The 20,216-nt window shown below is 42.8% G+C and overlaps 1 protein-coding gene across 11 annotated transcripts in view; it reads left to right on the forward strand.

Moving 5' to 3' along the window:
* RHBDD1 (rhomboid domain containing 1) overlaps positions 1-20,216 on the forward strand; it is a 135,761-nt gene that overhangs the window by 79,575 nt on the left and 35,970 nt on the right. For 5 of the 11 annotated variants that reach the window (XM_086719807.1, XM_086719812.1, XM_086719810.1 and 2 more), the window contains one exon: positions 619-762. In XM_086719807.1, the coding sequence (XP_086575933.1) occupies positions 619-762 (144 nt within the window). Of the gene's footprint in view, positions 1-618; positions 763-3,330; positions 6,726-6,993; positions 7,103-8,189; positions 8,222-8,253; positions 8,383-9,998; positions 10,952-20,216 lie in introns of those variants that run through there. The other 6 variants (XR_015255594.1, XR_015255595.1, XR_015255593.1 and 3 more) reach the window with 6 other exon arrangements.

The raw sequence follows: 20,216 nt of genomic DNA on the forward strand, positions 1-20,216 counted from the left end.
GCAGAAGTGAACTTTGCTCTGTAATTGACCTTTAGTAATGGGCTTTGTAAGTCTGATACTTAAAGCATCATTTAATGAGCAGGTTGTTTCTTCTCTCGTTTTACCCAGCAACCAATTTCTTGAAAGGACCATTGATAGAAGCCATGTTCTTTGACATACAATTATAATTACAGAGACACTGCCTTGTATATCTCACTGTAGTTATTAGTGTCCAAAGTATCATACCCAGCACAGAAATCCTGTGGTTTCTGCCTTAAATGGTAGTCTGCCTCTCATTGTATGGAGCCACAGACAGAAAGGCTCTATCAGCTATCATGTCAGCCATTCCCTTGACTTTCGTGAGCACTTCACAGAACATTCCCCAAGGATTGTGTAGCTCTGAACTGTAAGAATCCACTCCAGTTTCACGCTGGGGACCGTGGGTACAACAGTGATAAAACCTATGACTGCCCACCCCCACGGGGGCATTCTCCATTTGTCGTCTGGTTTTATTTTGGCAAGTATCACTGTGCTCAGATTGATGACGTAGGTCATTTTACTGTCTTTGCTTAATGAAATAGAGAGAGTGAAAAGAACAGTACATGGCAATGTTCTGTAACCTTTTCCTTGTGACTGTAGGCTACTCCAGATATCAGGATTATTACCCCCACGGCATGCCAGGTTACTCTGAAGAAGTACCCAGGGACTATGACGCTTACACAGCAGGACTGAGTGAAGAGGAACAACTGGAGAGAGCGTTAAGAGCCAGCCTCTGGGACCGAGGTAGGAATTTGGCTCCCTTCTCTTTTTTTAAAGCGTGCATCACACGGTGAGACGGTCTGAAAAAGGACTATTTGTCACATATTAAACTTTAAATAGGTTATAAAAAGGGTATGTAGATAAAAAAAAATATGTGTAGATTGTCATTACAAAGAATGCAGTGTGATGCCATATTCCCAGCAACCTAAGCTAATGAGGTGCCAGACTATGTATGTATTGTTAAAGCTGTTCTTTTTATAGGTTCACTGCACACAATGCTTTGGCATTAAAGTCAGGAAACTTAAAAAAAAAATTTCATAGGTGCATGAAGGAAGGAGTTTGCCTTGGAATCCATACCTATAAAGCAGGTATATACCACTCTATATCAAAATATTGCCCACAAACCTTCCCCCAAATCACAAACTTAGGGTTCCACTCCTGACCTACTGAACCAGTCTCTCTGGGGACAAAGCCTAGGAATGTGTATTTTGAGCAGGCTTTCCAGAAGATTCTTTTACAGACCAATATATGAAAAGCACTGTATTTATTTTTGCCATCTTTGTTGTGAGTTTGGCTTATTACTGTTACTGTTGTTTTGCTAGTGATGAAAAACCATCCATTCATTCATTCAATACGCATTTATTAAGGTCTTGCTGTGTTTCATGGACTGTGTTAGGTACCACAGGGAATACAGAGAGGTAAAAGATGGACTCTCCCTCAACAAGCTCGCAATCTCAGGTAGAGGAGATGCCTGCTAGATGCCACAAGGAATGGTTGTGGCATGTGGTTACCTAACCATCGTGTCAGGTGCTCAGGTGGGAGTGCTCAGCTCCGAGAGGCTCAGGCCAACTGGTAGAGGCAGGGGAAAGGGGGGAACTCTTCCTTAACCACGGCTACCAGACGCTCCCAGAAGACTTGGACCTTCCAGGACGTGTGGAGTTTGCAGAGATGGAGGCAGGCCTTCCAGGCAGGAGTCAGTGTCCCGTAGACCGAGCAGCAAGGGCGTGGTCCATCAGCCCTCACTTTCGAAGGGAGCATTAAGAGAAGACTGGGAAGAAGAGTGGGAAGCAAGGCTGTGGCCTGATCCCAGAGGTCCTAGAATTAAATAGGCCAAGTGGAAAATGGACCTGGAATGTGGTGTGAATGCCGGTAGAGTCCTGTGTGCCCAGGGACGTGATCAGAGCCGTGCTTTACGAATCTGTCGGCACCACAAAGAAGGACTGAGCACCTATTGGGGGACCAGGCATTATGCTAGATGATAAGAATGCATCAGTTATGACAACTTGCCTTCTGACTGTAAAGAATACAGTCAGCAGCAGCAGCAGTGAGCATGGAGGTTGAGTGACAGCAGTGGTCCGAGCAAGAACTGAAAGCCTAAATGAGGAAGGCGGTGAGAGAAATGGAGAAGAGATAAGTCAGTATTTCTTGGGTGAAGCGTATCAGAATTATGGTGTATAAGTCACCTATTACCATGTCACAGATCACCACACACACACTCACGGACGCACACAGACACACACACAACTAAAAACAATAAATATTTTTTCTTGCTCTAGAGCATATAGGTCAGCTGGCCAAGCTTAAGCAATCTTGGCTTGGCCTCTGTGCTAAGGTGTCTGCGGTGGGTCACCTGGAGCTGGTTGCCCCCGGATGAGCCCATTCACTCACCTGAGTGACCATCGTGTGAGGCGATGGTGGAGATGAGGCCATGCACCCCTCCTCATCCAGCCTGCTGGCCCAGGCTCATCCACCAGGCCTCAGCCCAAGGGCTCTGAGAGAGTGAAAATGAGGCTTATGCTGGTGCATTGTCAATTCCATTGTACTTGTTGCTGAAACAAGTCGTCGCCCAGACTCCTGGGATGCAGAAATAGAAGCCACCTCCTCATGGCAGGAGCTGCAAAGTCACGTTGCAAAGAGGATGGATAGACGGAAAGGTAGAGAGTTAGGGCCGTTCTCGTATCATTACATCGTGTCTCCTCCAGGGATTACTAGTATCACAATCGCTAACAGCATGCCTCAGCCTTGGAGTCCTAACTTTTGGGGGTAGGGCCCCAGAGCCTCTATTAAAACAAGTTTTCATGATTTTATTCCCATGCACAGAGGGGTTTAATCACTACTAGGCATGGCAGGAAATGTTATGGGACAAGTACAGTTGGAGCAAAGCTGTTGAGCCTGGGCTTCGTACTCAAACTTCATTTAGGATACCCCGAGGGACAGCGCAAGGGCATTTTTTGAAGTGATGTAACTATTCTGTGTCTGGATTATTGTGGTAGATACACAACTCTGTATTTGTCAGAACTCACATACATGTACATCACAAAGTAAGTTTGCCTGTAAGAAATTTTAAAAAGGTAAATGAAAACTAGTAAGAAACCCAATGAAATAATGGGTAGTCCTGCAGAGACCATCAGCGACTACAAAAACCGTCACCTAAAAGGTTGTTGAGAGGACAATGAGGAAGTTATCACAATGCTGATAACAACAGGGGCAAATGTACCTTTGCAACAGAGAGATTTGGTGTCACCACCTCAATACACTGATCAAGCTTAGCGGTGTTATTAATGCGATGGCCTGTTGTGTGTCTCCTCTTAGGATGGAGTATGAGACACCCAGCATCATATTCTTCCTAAAAGTATTTAACTTGACTCTGAGCCTCTCAACATAAGTGTCAATATACAGGAAATACAGGAAATAGGGGAGCAGGCTGAATAACACCATGGAGAAACAATTAGATGAAACATGGGATTTCTGCAATTCAATGAGACTGGTCTCCTGAGGGAAAAAAATAAAAAGCCGTGTCAAAAAAAAAAAAAAAGAAAAAAAACAGGGTGTTGTTTTGTATTAAGAGGAAATAACAAACATAACATGAGAACCTTAAAAAACTGACTGTAAAAACAGTTTTTGGGAAAACGGGAATTCTGTATTTGGACTAGAGAGATTAGATGTTAGGGAAGTAATCTGACTTTCTTGGATGTGACGATGGTATCATGGGTAAGTAGCAGAAAGTCCCTTATTCTTGGGAGATACACACTGAAGTATTTAGAAGCAAAATATTGTGATGTCTGCACCCTACTTTGGAAGGTCAGCCGAAACAACCCTGTCCCATACGTCTCGCTCTCCCCTCCGCAAGTACCGCATTCAGATAGATTTGGGAAACACTGCAAGGCTATAAAAATATAGCAAACTATATTCCCTTAAGGATCCAGAACAGCGTGATTCTAATTAATTCTGCAGTTGGGAAACCAGTTTATTACATGAGTGTTTTCTAAACTCCTTTGACCACAGAACTTTATTTTCAGTGAATGATTTCAAGAGCATATGGAACTAGTTCTAAAGAAACTAGCCTAACGAGACTCCATGAAGTACATTTTACAGACCCAGGTGGCAGCAAAGGGATTAGCTTTACAAATTGTTTACATTAATTTCAGGTTGATTTTCTTTAAAACACTTTGTGATTATGAGACACCATGGGACACCTGGGTGGCTCAGTCAGTTGAGTGTCCAACTCTTCATTTCTTTCTCTCAGGTTTGTGAGATCGAGGCCTGCATCGGGCTCCATGCTCACGGTTCAGAGCCTGCCCGGGATTCTCTCTCTGCCCCTCCCCTGCTCGTGCAATTGCTGTCTCTTCCTCTCTCTCTCTCTCTCTCTCTCTGTCTCTTTCAAAATAAATAATAATAATAAGTAACCATAAAAAAAGAACAAAAAACCAAAGAGACATTGCTTTAAAAATTTTTTAATGTTTATTTATTTTTGAGAGAGAGACAGAATGTGAGTGGGGGAGAGGGACAGAGAGAGAGGGAGACACAGAATACGGAAGCAGGCTCCAGGCTCTGAGCTGTCAGCACAGAGCCTGATGCGGGGCCCTAACTCACGAACCGTGAGATCGTGACCTGAACCAAAGTCCGGACGCCCAACCGACTGAGCCACCCAGGCGCCCCCAAAGAGACACTGTTTTAAAGGCCTTAAAGGCCTTCTTTAGCCTTTTTTTCCCTATGCAAAAAAATATTTGGTTTGAGTTCATTTTATAAAATTCTGACTGTAAAGTACATACTATTTTGTACCTTGTTTTCACTCAGTGTTTTGTTGTAATCATATTTTCATATCGCTAGATTTTTTGAACATCCAGATCCTCCACATATTAGATTTATACCTAAGTATTTTTTTTGGAGGGGAAGGTAGGCTATTGTAAGTAGTAATTTAAAAAATTCTATCTGTTGAGATTATTAATCTGTTTTTTCTTCTTACATTATTTTGATTTTCAAAGCTGAAGAAGGTTTACGTTCCCAGGATGAGGCTCACCTGGTTGTGACATTTTATGGTCCATCCTGGTGAAAATGCCATGTGCCCTTGAAACTGACGTGTAGTCTTCTCTAGTTGGGTGGAATATTCTATAAACGTTAATTAGATTGACTTAGTCCAGCACCCCTGGGTGTTCCAATCCATTCTTATTCTCTACTTGTTCTGTTGCGTACTGCATTTCGAATTATATGAGTTACTATATCAACATATTATATTAAAACATTTATATTAGTACGTATATACTATATAATTCAGTATTACCGAATGCCTAGGGTTGCTGCGGTTACCTCCTGTACACCGAGCACTTCAGATTCCTCCGGGGTTACCTTGTTTCTGAGGGTGGGGGCTGATTTGCTGACGAGGTTTTCTCCATGTCTGCTTGACCTTCAATTTCAGCCTTTCCTCTGTGCTGCGGCTCGGGCAGGCTCCCCATGTGCTCTCATGCCCCTCTCCCAGGCACACGCTGCTGCTGCTGCTGCTGCTTACTGTGTTTTATAGTCTCGGGTGGCGGGCAAGCGGGGTACGCTGTGATTAGGCCTTGATCTTAGGCAGTGGCTGTGTCCCTGTGACTAGAGTTGTGGCCTTCCCTGTGTTCCTGTCCCACCCCCGGTCTAGAGGTCCCTTTTCATTTCCCATCCCCCTATCCTAAGCTGCAGTAGGTTTTTACCATTTCCCTTAGGGAAACCGCGGTTTTTGCCTTTCTCCCAGGCAATGACGGCTTTTGTTCCATGGGGATAGAGAAGGATGTGAGCAGCCTTTTGTTTTACAAACTTTTCCTGCCCTGACTGCTCTTCTTTCTCCCAGGACTGAACCAGGAATGACAAAGGATGCTGTCTGTGGACTCACCTGTCCCTTGGGGGAGGCCCATAAGAGGTTCCGAGAAGAGCCTAGAAGTGGGCGCGAACTCTTGTATATCGTAGCCCCCAGTACACTTTGCGTTATACGTTCTGTGAACATGGTCTGTGTTCTCTGGCTAGCTCACACTAAGCCTTTAGCAATCCGTTCATGGTTTTGGCCCGAGTTCTTCTGAGTGTCCATCAGAGTCCGTCCTAGGTGAGCAAGTGCTCAGGTACCTTTTCAGACTCTGTTTAGCTGCCTTACTGCCACAGCTCTCTGATGGGTTCAAGAAAAAGTTACTAACTTGCAGATTGGCCAGCATTTATGTTTATTGTAAGGAGAGGAGTGATGCTTTCCCTAGCTTTCTACACCCCAAAGGGAAGCTGGAAGCATTCCTGGTTCTTCACTGGAGTTTGAATCTATCACTCTTAGTACATTTGTTTGTTACCTTTTTGTGTTTGTGCGTTTGAATAAGATCTTTCCCTCACGAAGTAGGTAGAATCTATAGTCCTTTTCAAAAAAGCTGGATGCTTAATTTTTTCTCTTTGATTTCCAGTTTTCACAGTAAGAAGTTGGTGTAATAGAGCAATACTGAGATTTGAAAGGGCCAACTAATAGAAATTCATTTGGTTGAATGCCAGTCCAGCAAGAAACATCCAGCGCCAATCAGTTTCAGACTGCTCTTTAGTTAAATTATATTGGAGGAGGAAATTCATGAATCAAGGTAGCACCTCTTTAACTTCAGAATTTGCTGTTCGCATAGTCCTCAACAGGACCTGGCTGTACATGTCCCGAAGCTCGTGCCGGGAATAATAATCCCAAAGTAGCCTTTGCAGGAGAAATAGCGAAATCCCTATTATTTCAAGGAGCTTGCACATTTACTACTATCAACAGAAATCTTGTCTTGTTTTGTTGGCAGTCTCCGCTTTTATAAGCACGTCCAAGAGGCAGCTGATAGCACAATAATAGAAAAATTTTGGAAAAGAGCCATCTCTTTCTTTGAGTCAAAAGGCAGATGCCAAGTGGGAACATTAGCTCATTGCATTTTCTTCTCCCCTCTCCCCCACATCCTTCTATGTATAATTTGTGCCTTTTTTTTTTTTTTTTTTTTTTTATAGCCTGCCACCAAGTTCAGCTGGCGGCTGGGTGCAAAGCTGTGTCCTTTTCAACTTCTATCTGCCAGCCTGGAGCATGTGTACTGGTTAAAGCTGGAAATCCTTGCTGACATGTAGAGTAACTTGTGCTTCTTTTCTTAGACTCTTTCTGAAAGGCAAATGGCCCCAATCACACTCTGGCTCTCGTGAAAATCAGGCAGATCTGTCACCGCCCGCCGCCCCCGACACACACACACCATACAGTTGGGGTTGCTGGTTGGCCATATGTGAAACCATGGTGGGATATACTACAAAGGTCTTGGCTTCAGAATGAAACTGGTTGCTGCTTTGTCTCTGAGTTTCTCGATGTGAAATTGCCAGGGGAGCCATTTTGGAGAAAAAAATGTTGGGGTTCCAAATCAATATCTAGTGCTTTTGTGGTTAACAGATTATTTGACAATATCTTTGAATCTTGTTTGTAAGCATCATGTGTTCATAGGGACCGTTGAGACACATTTTAGGTAAAAAAAAAAAAAAAAAAAAAAGACTTGTACAATTTTTCTTTCTTGCTGAAGCTACACCAAGATATATAAGAGCCTGTTCCTTTATTGTGTGGACATGTTTGCAGAAAACAGATGCATTATGTTCATTCTTTTTATCTCTCCTGGTGTGGTACAAAGCGAAAATGATGGGAAAACACCAGTGGCCTGCATTTCAGTCCTGGCATAGTAATTAACTAGCTTTACATGAGGTGTGAATGACTGAATCTCCTCAGACCTCTGTTTTTATTTTTATTTTTTTACAATAAAGAGGTGAGTTGGGTCCCCTCTTCCTTTTCCATTATTCTGTGGTAATGGACTGAGTAGGAGGAGTGTAGCTGGAGTTTCTGGGAAACTGTCAGGAATGTTGGTGTTTGACCCATGGGTGTCAGGGTTTAGGGATGACAAACTCACACAGCCATCCGTGGCAGACCTGAATCGATACATATGTGGCTTAGATGGTGGTGGCTCATTCAGTTGCATGGTTATATGATCCTTCCTTGGCCCAGTGCAGGCATAATGCGGTTGGCAGTTTTTAACATATGCAAATGTTCACGGCTGGCCTGCTTGGCTTGGCAGAGGCGTTAGGGGCCAGGACAGAGATGTACAGCTAATTCTGTGTGACCACTTAACTTCTTTTTTTTTTTTTTTTTTTAAGTAAATTGGTGTGTTTTCTCCTAGGACAAGTTTCTGTGTAATGAACAAGTACCATCTGCCAGATTGTCTAAAAGCAGTCTCGTTGCAGAACGCTCCCTTTGGATCATGGTTCTTGCTTGCAGCTCTGTGTTGGGAGATACTCACTTCAGCGAGTGAAGTTTGACATTCGAGACTGTGTCTCGGATGTCAAATTGTGCCCGTAAAGAAACATAAGCACGTGAGTTTTAAAATCTGTGAAACAACACGTGAATATCCCAGCCAGGAAGAAAAATTGTAACATGAGTGGGCCCGAGTTCTGTTTCGTCCCTGGTGGGAAAGGAGCCGGCTTCTCTTGAAGTCCCAGATTTTAAAATATTAACCATAGCCCGCGGTGACTGAAATAATAAAATAGAAATAAAGATACATGAAATTTAAACATATTTGGGATCTTGACAGTAATAGTTACATGTGTATTTATAATTTTTCCTCTGCCGCTACCTCCCATGATCACCGTTTATTAAAAGGCATTATTCAGATGCTAATGAGGAGATTTAACAATAAAAGTATAAACAGAATTGTAATGAATCAGTTCCACCCACCCATGTCCCCTCCATCCTCTCCCACACTTGGAGACCACTTCTGGGCCACCAGATCTTAACGGTGTCAGGAATATTACCCAGTACCCTCATCATGTTCCTCAGGGTCATTATTCATGCTGTTACTCAGCAAGTCTGTATTTGAGCCTCTTGTGTGTATTAGATCCACAAAAGCCATGTAGTAACTTTTGAGTTGGTCATTTTACTTACGCATCTGTGAAATTCTCCTCTTCAGCAAAACCATCATTCCCTAAGTTATGTAAGAATTCTGTAGACCACCAAATTTACTGATACAATGATTTGTATACTCAAGCTATGTATACAGTTTTTAATCTCAGAAGTTATGTGTATAGTCAGTGTCCCATAAAATCAGATAATTATAGAAAACTATTAATATAGACATTATTTCTATAAAGTGTATTAATTTGGAAAAGAGATATCAAATAGTGCTTTAAAATTACAGTGGATCTTAAATTCTTATTAATCAGAGCATGGAGAGTATGAGGAAATTTCTAATCCCACTTATTTATACTAAAATATAATACAAAACCGTCTGTTTTTTTTTTTTTTTTAGCTGAAGGCCCAGACTTTGTTTCATAGACTCATTAGTTGATGTTTTCAGTGAATTGGACTTTATTTTCTCTTTATTTGAGCCTTTTTGATTCCTCTTTAAGCATTGTAATTGCACATCACAGTGACTACATTTAACATTTTTCATGACTGTATCTTAATATTTCCTCTTCATCTTTGAGTTTAACTGACGCCAGTGATGAGTTTGGCATTCGTAAAGAGCCACCTTTGCTGAGCATGTTAAGCATGTGACTTTAGTTTAAATCTTGGGGATTAAATCTTGGATATATTATTGTGATCCTTTGCTTAATTTATTTAGATTATTTTCAAAGCCAATGACAAAGAATTAGGACAAAGCAGTGCCATTTTCAAATGTAACAGTGATATGCTGGCATGGACCTTAGGAGGCATCATATCCGACACCTGATTTTGCCCAATGAGGAAACAGTCTAAGAGAAGCCAAGAGACTTAATATCCCATCACCATCTATATACATGTCTGTTAACTTGGCCTTGATTATTGTTGACAGTGTCCTGCCCTGGGGATGCAGGTGTGAAGTAGGCAGGTGGGAGGAACCGGGGAGTCAAGACCTCCCTGGAAGGTGCTAGATTGGAGCCACATTTCTAGAGCTCCCATGAGTCCGCCCTAAAGCTGAATCTCTGAGTGAGTTTTCACAGCCTCCTTGTAGGCTTGACTACAGACAGACTTCTCAGCTTTTCTCTGTCACCAGGGGCAGAGTCCACCTGACTTTCGAGGGAAGGGAGACAGATGATAAAGTGTGACAGACGGCTCTGATGTACGTGTGCTAACATCTGGTAAGATGTGTGCCGTGATTGCTGCGTGGTTCTGCTTCTGTTTCGCCATCAGAATGGTCAGCACTCAACTCCTTTTCTGGAAGTTCTACCTGAATTCCAGATGTCCTGAGGTGGACTGTGTTGAGGACCTAAGACAGTGATGATGGCTAACTGAGCTCATCTATAACAGTCTTGAGAATTTGGTTAACGTTTGTTGTTCTAGTTATAAAAGCAATATATATTCACTGCGGAAAATACAAATGAGAAAAGAAGACAAAAAAAGAACCCATAACCCCAGCACCCAGAGAAGAACCACGTAACATTTGAGGTGTACCCTTGCAGCTACCCATAACATAGGCACCCAGAAGAAACCACAGCAAATGTTGTGGTGAAATTCTTTCCAAGTCAGCAAGAATTAAGTGCCTCTCCGTGGGACGAGGAAGGTTCACATACCCACACAGAACCCTAAGAAATAAGCATTTGCAATTATCTTTGTTATTTCAGATTGTGAAGCCGTGGCATAGAGAAGTTAAATGACTTGCCCAGGGTCGCATTCTAAGTGGTAAACACCAGACAAGAAGGGACACTAGTTGGGACACTTTTATGTCTTACCCACAGAGCCTGTTTAGAAGAAGCATTTCTAGGCTGCTACTGAATTGTTGATGACAGGAGAGAGGTTTTCTCCGTATAGTCAAGACCTAACTGACCTGGAGTTAGGTTTGTATTCTTGGAAATGGTTTGGCTGATGTGATGTTCCTGAATTCAGAACCCTGAAAACTTAGGGGGGTGTGGCTACGCCCTTTAGAAAGACTGTATTACTTCCAGAATAACAGTGACATTTCCCTCACCGTCTTCTTCACCTGCCCATCTATGATTGGCCAGGCCCTGTCGTTTGGTTGGATTTTGGTTTTTGTTTAAGCAACAGATCCAGATTGGTTTAAAAATTGGAAAACAAATGTTTGTTTTGTAGGGAAAGAATTCCCTCTTGCACAAGAAACCTGCACCTCAGGTACCTTAAAGGACACACACTCAAAAAAAAAAAAAAAAAAAGTGCTTACTGTAGACAATCATAAATAATCTTCTGAGCTGTCATTCGTTTTTACCAAAATGTATAGCATATGAATGTGAAAATACTGTTTTTAATATAGAAACATCAGTGACATTTTAATTAAGGATATTTGCATCATTCATTTTAATAGGGCTCTATTTTTGTTCAGTAACTTTCCTTTAAAAAAACTTTTTTTAATGTTTATTTTTAAGGAAGAGAGAGAGAGACAGAGCACGAGCGGGGGAGGGGCAAAGAGAGAGGGAGACACAGAATCCAAAGCAGGCTCCAGGCTCTGAGCTGTCAGCACAGAGCCCGATGTGAGGCTCGAACCCCTGAACTGCGAGATCATGACCTCGGGATTAAATCTTGGATATATTATTGTGATCCTTTGCTTAATTTATTTAGATTATTTTCAAAGTCAATGACAACAGGACAAAGCAGTGCCAAAGTTACCTGAGCTCAACTGACTGAGCCACCCAGCCACCCCTGGTAACTTTCCTTTTAGAGGAGAAATGATTGAGAACAAAAAGGAATGCATGTGCTCACATTAGGTGTGGCTTAAGACATCAGAATTTGACATCAGGCTGTCACACATTTCTCCTGCTCCTCAGGAGTGGGAATTATTCCCGTGAGAATTTCCAGTGTCATCCACTCTGCCTCTCAAAGCCCTCTTAGACTTGTGCTGTCTTCCTTCCACTTTGTCATGTTGTGTTGTGTTGCTAGTAAGAAAAATCAAGTCATATGTTGGTTTCCATTTGTTGTAGACTCACAAATGACTTTCACAGTGGTCTAGTTTCATCACATGGTGGTTCTCCAAGGGTCCAGAACTATTTATAATTCTGTTGTATTTAGTTACGGAGAGCCAGATGTGAGAGTCATGCATACTATGTATTTATATATCTTCATGAATCTCAGTTAGGGACCAGAAATCTTCCTGTGCCACATCTGTGTTACATAAATCTATTTTTGTTGTAACACAGGACCAAAACTGTACAGTGTTAGGAAGATTAAATATTAAGCTGATTAAAATTACATTGTAATCATCTGCTTTGGAAAAATTGCAGATGGCCTAATCATGCCATGAGAAGGGACAGGTCAAATAAATTATGATACAGAATAATACTCAGCCATTAAAAAGACCTAGTGAATGTACCGTAAAAAAGATTGGGATGATATTTAACAAAATGCCGCTTACCCTTATTTCTCAAGAATAAGATTATGGTGACTTTTATTTTCTTATTTTGGCTTAACTCCCTTTTCAAAAATGTCTCCAAAATCATGTAGAACCTTTATAAGGAAAAAAAATTAGTAAAATGAATCTGGGCATTGCTAAAACTGTTCACGCTTAGCCATGCTCTTCTCTGATGTTCTCCACGTCCCCATTCCACCTAAGGCTTCAGGTTGTTTGTTGTGGAGAAGGGCAGACACACCTCATTCATTCACCTCCAGCCTCCGCAGGCTACTCATGGGCAGTCAGAGTGATGGAGGAGACTGAGCAGAGCCCAGATCCCTCCAGATCCAGTCTCCCCTTCTTGCTTACCCCCTTTCCCATTCCATCTCTACTCTGAACCTTCCAGGCTGAAGTGATCCACACACTTTAGGCAAGAAGGCCGACTGCTCCCGTTATTAGTAGCTAGCTCTTCCTGGCTACTGCAGTGACTTCTTTCTTAAGGTTCCAGAACATACTGGATTCTGTCTTACTCTGAGGCTGCTTTAGCACAGAGTTTCGGAACCATGGCCCCAGGCAGTTCCATTTTACCTGACAGTATGCGAAATGGAAAGCTTCGTACATTTTCTCGAGTGGCGTCCTTTCCTATCTGTTTGTTCCACTTCCTCTGAACAAAAGGATGTGTGGTGGTTGGAATGCAGAGGTTTGGGTCACCAGGGAAAGACGTCTGGCATGCTTTCCGTGGGAGAATGTTGTTTTATTGCGGAATACAGTTTTGTGTCACTAGAAAACAGTATGGGTTGACTCTTGAATCACTACATTTAGAATTCTTTGCAAATCCCCCTAAACAACCCAAAGCCCAGTAGTTTTTAATTTTCAGCTCAGTGAGACTAAAAGGAAACAGTTTGCTTTTGGCTACGGTGATGCTGAAAGAACATAAAATGTAGCTAGCCCAGCGACAGTAAGGGAGATAAAGTGTTTAATAAGTGTCTCCTAGAAGAAGTGACATCTGCATAGAGCACCTGCTGTCTTCATTATAACTTTAAATAAGCTGTGTCTCTGGGGGTTAGCAGGGCCCTTCTTTTGGCACACACTGCTGTGACAAAGATACATTTTAAACCCCAAGTAATTTACTGTGGAATAGAGGATGCTTTTCGGTGGGACATTTGCGGGTGCAGAGGGAAATAAGTGCCTGACTTAGATAACTCAGGCCCAGTAAGTCCCGTTTTGAGCATAATTTTGACACGATGACTGTTGTCAAGTTATGACATTTCCTAGCCCTTGGTATCCCTAATTATTTGCCAATTATCATTTTAATGTTTTATATATCACAGAGGCATGTAAACCAGGCTTCTTAGTATGTGGGCATAGCTGTTTAGAGCAATTCTGGCTTTCTTTGTGCACTTTGAAGAAGGGGCCTGAGCAGTGCCTGTGTTGATGGCTTTGTTCTGTTACGGTTTTACTCATCACAGTGCCGCATATGGGGACCCAGGGGTGGGTAGAAGCGGAAGTTCTTTGAGGAGTACCTTTCTCAGAGAACCTTTCAAAAATCCATTGCTGGGGCGCCTGGGTGGCTCAGTCGGTTAAGCGTCCGACTTCAGCCCACGTCACGATCTCACGGTCCGTGAGTTCGAGCCCCGCGTCGGGCTCTGGGCTGACGGCTCAGAGCCTGGAGCCTGCTTCCGATTCTGTGTCTCCCTCTCTCTCTGACCCTCCCCCGTTCATGCTCTGTCTCTGTCTCAAAAGTAAAATAAACGTTTTAAAAAAAATTAAAAAAAAAATCCATTGCCATTCTGGCAGATTACCATCTAACCAAGAATGATTTCCATAAACAATGGCTGTGAAAAACCGTGGGGCCCCAGAAAACAGTATTTAATCAGCAGTGTGGTTCATCTTATTAGCTCAAGGAGAAAATAACTCACCACCAAACTCTACTCCATTATAGATAAGATTGTTTGAAGCCAAAATCAAAAACATCTGTTGGGGTTTTTTTGGGGTGTTTTTTTTCTTTTCTTTTTTTTTTTTTAGCTGTGTGAAACTTACGCTTTGTCCCCCAAAGCAGCAGCAGTTTGTACAGATGCTGTATACCCTGTGTCTCTAAGACCTTGACACCATACAAGGGGGACATCTTCAGAGTTAATGAGCAATTAGGACATTCTTTCCTGTCAATTAACTGGCAGAATAATGAGATCAAATGAGCACTGTCCTTAAAAACCCCCAGACTTGTATTTGCTGAAAAAGCGTATCTTCCTCTGCTCTTTGCAGTTACACAAATAGAGAAATAACAACTTAAAATGGAAATAAAAATTGCGCCTAGAGCAAACAGGAGACAGGCATACAGAGAGGATGCCGTTTACTCTAAGCTCGGAATTCACGGGTCTTCCTCCTGTGTGGCTGTAGTGACATCATAACAATCTGCCATCACCTTCATTGTCTTAAAGATCGGCAGATGGGGCACCCAGGTAGTGAGCCTCCTTTCTCCTATGAATGAATGTACGATTCCTAAGTTTGGGGGCAACCTGGGTATTGACTCTAAATTTGAATTAGTGTGTTCTAGGCTATGGTCCATCTCAGGATTTTGGCTTTCCTCTGAAAGTGATGAGTACTGAAGGGTTTGAACCAAGAGGGGCGCCGAGAAAATAGATGAAGACCCTGAGATAAGATGATGGCCTGTTGGAGAAACTAAGTTGGCTGGGGCTGCAATATATTTTTCAGGTGGGGCCCCAAGTGGCAAGATGGGCGGGAATCAGGTTGTGAAAGGCCCTCTACACTGTGTTTAAGGATTTTGTACCTGGCCCTGGGGACAGTGGAAGCCATCGAGTAGGTGAGCGATAAGATCAAATATGGATTTTCTTTTATTATTTATTTTTGGGAGAGCGCAGGGGTCAAGGGGCAGACAGAGGGGGACAGAGGATCCGAAGCGGGCTCTTTGCTGACTGGCTGACAACAGCGAGCCTGATGTGGGGCTCCAACTCACAAACCACAAGATCATGACCTGAGCTGAAGTCGGATGTTCAGCCAACTGAGCCCTTCAGATGTGCTGCCCTTCAGATACGGATTTTAGGATCACTGTGTGGGGATCAGGCTGCCGGGGAAAAGATGGAACTTAAGTGAGTCACAGCATGACAAGCACCGTTGTAAGTGACCTATGCATATGTATCCATGTGTGTGCATGTATACACTCATTTTAGTCCAACAACAATGAAGTCAGTTTTACTATTTATCTTTTTGAAAAAATTTTCTTAACTTTTTTTTAATTTATTTTTGAGACAGAGAGAGACAGAGCATGAACGGGGGAGGGGCAGAGAGAGAGGGAGACACAGAATCGGAAACAGGCTCCAGGCTCTGAGCCATCAGCCCAGAGCCCGACGCGGGGCTCGAACTCACGGACCGCGAGATCGTGACCTGAGCTGAAGTCAGACGTTTAATCGACTGCGCCACCCAGGTGCCCCACTATTTATCGTTTTGAAAGAAGACTAAAGCGGGGCGCCTGGGTGGCGCAGTTGGTTAAGCGTCCGGCTTCAGCCAGGTCACGATCTCGCGGTCCGTGAGTTCGAGCCCCGCGTCAGGCTCTGGGCTGATGGCTCAGAGCCTGGAGCCTGTTTCCGATTCTATGTCTCCCTCTCTCTGCCCCTCCCCTGTTCATGCTCTGTCTCCCTCTGTCCCAAAAATAAATAAACGTTGAAAAAAAAAATTTAAAAAAAAAAAATTAAAAAAAAGAAAGAAGACTAAAGCAAAGGGAGGCTGACCAAGGTCACACAGCTGGTAATGGTAGAGCCACGATGTGAGCCTATATACAGTCTTAGTTCCAGAGTCTATGTACTTAATCATTACATTATTTTGCCTTTCATAGGGTATTGGTAGGATTATCATCATATTTTAATTCATAATAATAGCACTAGTTTTCTATGAAACACTTCTATTACTTTACTAGCTCAGTGAACTTTTGTATTTATACTCATTCCTTTGGGATAAAATTAGAAATTTCAGTGAATTAGAGTTCTGTAAAATATTCATCAAGTTTCCAATGAAGTTTTCCAAGTAGAGGTTAATTAATGTCTTCTTGGTCAACGTTAAGCTTTGTATGGGAATTTGTGTGACAAATTTCGTGGTTGAGTGTTTTCAAGGCCTTCAGTGGATACATGTGAGAGTCCAGGGGATATGAAATTCCAAAATGCCCGCCCCCCACAGGTAACACTCAGCTAACTATGATGGGATCTTCCAATTCAGTGGAAAGACAGGAAAGGCAGCATTAAGAATAAAGGAGAGTGGACTTTTGAGAAGGAGACAGCTCACTGACATCCAGGAGAACTGAATATGTTGGTAACTGCAGTGACCTCACTTGGTTTCTGAAAACAGAATAACCATTGTTATCCAGTGCGTTTCAGTAAGTGAATGGTGACTGTGAGTGCATCCAAGGACTGTAATTCAAGAAAGACCAAACAATACAGTTGACGAGTATTTAAGTAACTAGAGGAGATGTTTCAGAGATTTTGTTGGTACTCAGCCACCTGCTTGTTAGAATCACCTGGGGAGGTTTTTAAATTACCAGGCAGAATCCGCCACCACTGGGGTTGGGGTGAAGAAGTGTGCAGAGATGCCTGCATGCGCCCAGACACTGGGATTGTGTTGTAAGCTTCCCTAGCCTTTAGATGGAGAGATACTTGAGGATCAAGGTGAGACGTTCCCATTTATCTCTGCTTCACTCTTAAGGAGCTCTAGCAAAAGGCATTGGGCACTTTTGTTTTTAACTTGGAGGTACAGATAATCCCATTTCAATAGTACCTAGATTTCTGATTTCTTTGTATATGACTTTTAGAATATATGGAAAACCCATATTGTGCCAAACATGAGCAAGACAGCTGCCCCCTCTTCCTCCAAAATGAAGATAAGACCACATTTCCTTCCTTAAGAGAACTAGGTCAGGTGGGAAAAAGAGGAAGGTGTGTGGAGGGAGGGAACTAGCAAGGCATCAGCAAGAATAGCTATTATCTAGGTGACACGTGCTAATTAACGAAAAGGGGACTGCTGGTTGGACATGTTTAGGGAGGGGAAGGAGGGAAAGGAAGGAAGGAAAGGAAGGATGGAAAGGAGGAAGGGAGGGAGGGAGGGAAGAAGGAAGGAATATACTCTCTTGACATGTCTCCGTGACAAAAAAAAAAAGGAACCATTAAGCCCATCTTTCATCACATACCAATTCTTATTGGAAATCATGCAGTTAACAAATTGGAAAGTAACATGTTTGGCTTTTGTTTATTCTGTTCTCTAGACCCAAGTTTTTACTGAAGAGGAATGTTAACATAATGCAATGAATTTTCATGATTATTGCTCGTAGTGCTTTCTTTTTATTATTTTGCCTTTTAACATGTTTCTTATTAGAGGAATGATATCGTCAGCCCTTTTAGTGGTAAGGGAAGTTGCAGTTCACAAGATCACCAATTAGAGACGATTAGAACCTGGCGGCTTGGTTGTGCCATTTAAAGAGAGCTCAGCTGACACTTCCAGAAACAGTGCAGAACTGTTAGTCTACGAGCCCCATGGCTGTGGTTTCACCTTAGAAGAATCACACAGAGTTCTTGTTAACATACTTATTCCTGGGATTTTCACTCTGCAAGGGCGTTAGGGATGGCCAGGTCCTAACCACCTAGGCATTCTGCACCCTCAGAGGAAAGGGTGTTATTGGCTAGAGCCAGAAATCCACATCATTACATTCCCCACTTAAAGTTGTTTCTACCATATCATGCAAGTTCATTTTTAAGCATAATTTGCAATCAGAAAAGAAACCGAATTCTTCACAGGGCAATAATGCACGTTGTGACCATTTCTAAAGATTCCCCACTACCTTAGAGGACTATCAGTAGGATCCTTTGGTACCTACATTTGCTTTGAAAGCAATTAGCAACTGGGGTAGAGGTGGGAGATCATGTCCTTGAAATAAGTTTTAACAGGTTCCAGTGATCCGTGTGGATCACCTTGATTTTTACTCCGTCACTAGGAACTGCGGTGGATTTTCTGTTACCCTGTATTTAACAAGTATCCTTGTGAAAGGATCCAGAACATCCTGCAGCTAGATTTTCTCCTTATATATTATTTTGATGTTATAAACTTTTGGCCAGATTGGTTTTTAAGGTACTGCATGATTTTTTAAGACAAAATTAGGGGTCGACTTAGCACATTGTCTGATCTTGCATTTTTTATACAGAAACGGATTTTCGATTGAAACCATTCATAGTATGGACATCTTGCTCTATTCAGAGATAGAAGATCTTTGAATCAGGAGGGACCTTAGCAGACGCCCTCTCTAGTCATTCCCAAAGCGTTCCCTGCAGCGCCCACGAGACAGGCCATCTTCACACTGTCAGGGAGAGATGTCTCTTGAAGGACCTTGTCAAATAAAATACAGAATAATTTCGTCTTTTATGGACTGTTGCCAAGTTGATACTTAAGGGGATTAAAACTGAAGTGACTTGATGAACTGACCTCGATTTAAAATTATTTTATGGCATTTTATGGTAGTCATCGGGTAAAGCTTAGCCGACCAGCCAGAGCATGCTCTGCCTACCAAGAATTTGATTACTATTTTTTATGTGTAAAGGGGAAAAAGGAAAAAGCAGAAAGAGCGTAGGATCTGCAGACCCCTCAGTCTGCGAGGAAGCCCTTTGCATCCTTGCCTTGCCACCTCAACAAGGTCTGGGCTTTGCAATCAGTCGGGCCCCTGTTGGAATCGCAGCCGCCTCCCCTTCACCAGGGGAGGGGTTTATGGGGATTTTGTGGTGAGGGAGTTAGGCCCTGCTCATGGCGCTGTGGTGTAGCCACCTGAGACAGAACGGAAGGGCACTTGGCGCGGAAGGGGCCACCTCTTCTGGCCACTTTGTTTCCCTCTCTCTTTCTCCGAGTGTTTTGTCTCCCCACTTCTCTTAGATCACTTACCGAAGTCTTTTCTTTTGGCATCCATTTCAATCTCGGAGATTTCTCCAAAAAGCTTATACTGGTAATGAACACTGAAGCCACTAGCATTTAGCAAGCCCCTTTCAGGTACCAGGCATAAGCAAGCACCTTACAAGCATTTTCCTTTTCCATTTACTTTTTGCAAGAACTCAGGAGACTGGCACAGTTGAGGCCCAGAAATTAAATGTACTAGAGTCGAGGTATGATCCAGACCTTTGTCTGACTCCGAAGCACTTCATAACTGCATGTTACTCCAAGGATCTCCTTGGAACGTTCACTCTGTTTCTACCCCGATCCCAGGTAGCCGTGATTATGAACACGGTTAGAGCCAGGACAGACTCCGCCTGGGCGGTGCTCTCAGCCCCTTGCGTGTATTGATTCTTTGGAGGCTCACCATGGCTCTGTACAAGTTCTGTCTCTATCTCCATTTTTCAGGTCAGGAAACCGAGGCACAGAGAGGCTAAGTCACTCACCCACTTACCCAGGGTCACATAGAGTTAAAAGTGGTGGTCAGACTGTGTTTCTGATCCCTCCCGTTGCCTTTAACTGTCCTGGTTGTCCTTTCTAGTTTTCCAGCAACGTGAGGAATTCTCTCCATAGCCTTCCTACAGTCCTTCTAAAGCAGTGATGTATTGGCTGTGTGATCCAAAGGCTACACCGGGAGTAATGCCTAAGCAAGGAAGAACAAACAGCAAATTCATTAACCAGGAATCTATTTACAGTCAATTCCCAAGGCTCATGGTACAGAGGAGCTTCCACATCATTTAGAGCTGCTAATAAATGAAAAGTCTTTGCATCTTTCCAAGTGTCTTGATATTTACAAGTCTCATATTTTACCGTAGGAAGCGGCCTCAACAAGCATATTCATGTGTTGACAGTCCTAATTAATACAAGTAATTAGTCCTGACAGTAGAACTGTGAAAAGAAGACCCATTCATAAATTTGCTA

Source organism: Puma concolor, chromosome C1, assembly GCF_028749965.1.
Source record: "Puma concolor isolate L17-30 chromosome C1, mPumCon1.1.hap2, whole genome shotgun sequence".
NCBI classification, from domain to species: Eukaryota; Metazoa; Chordata; class Mammalia; order Carnivora; family Felidae; genus Puma; species Puma concolor.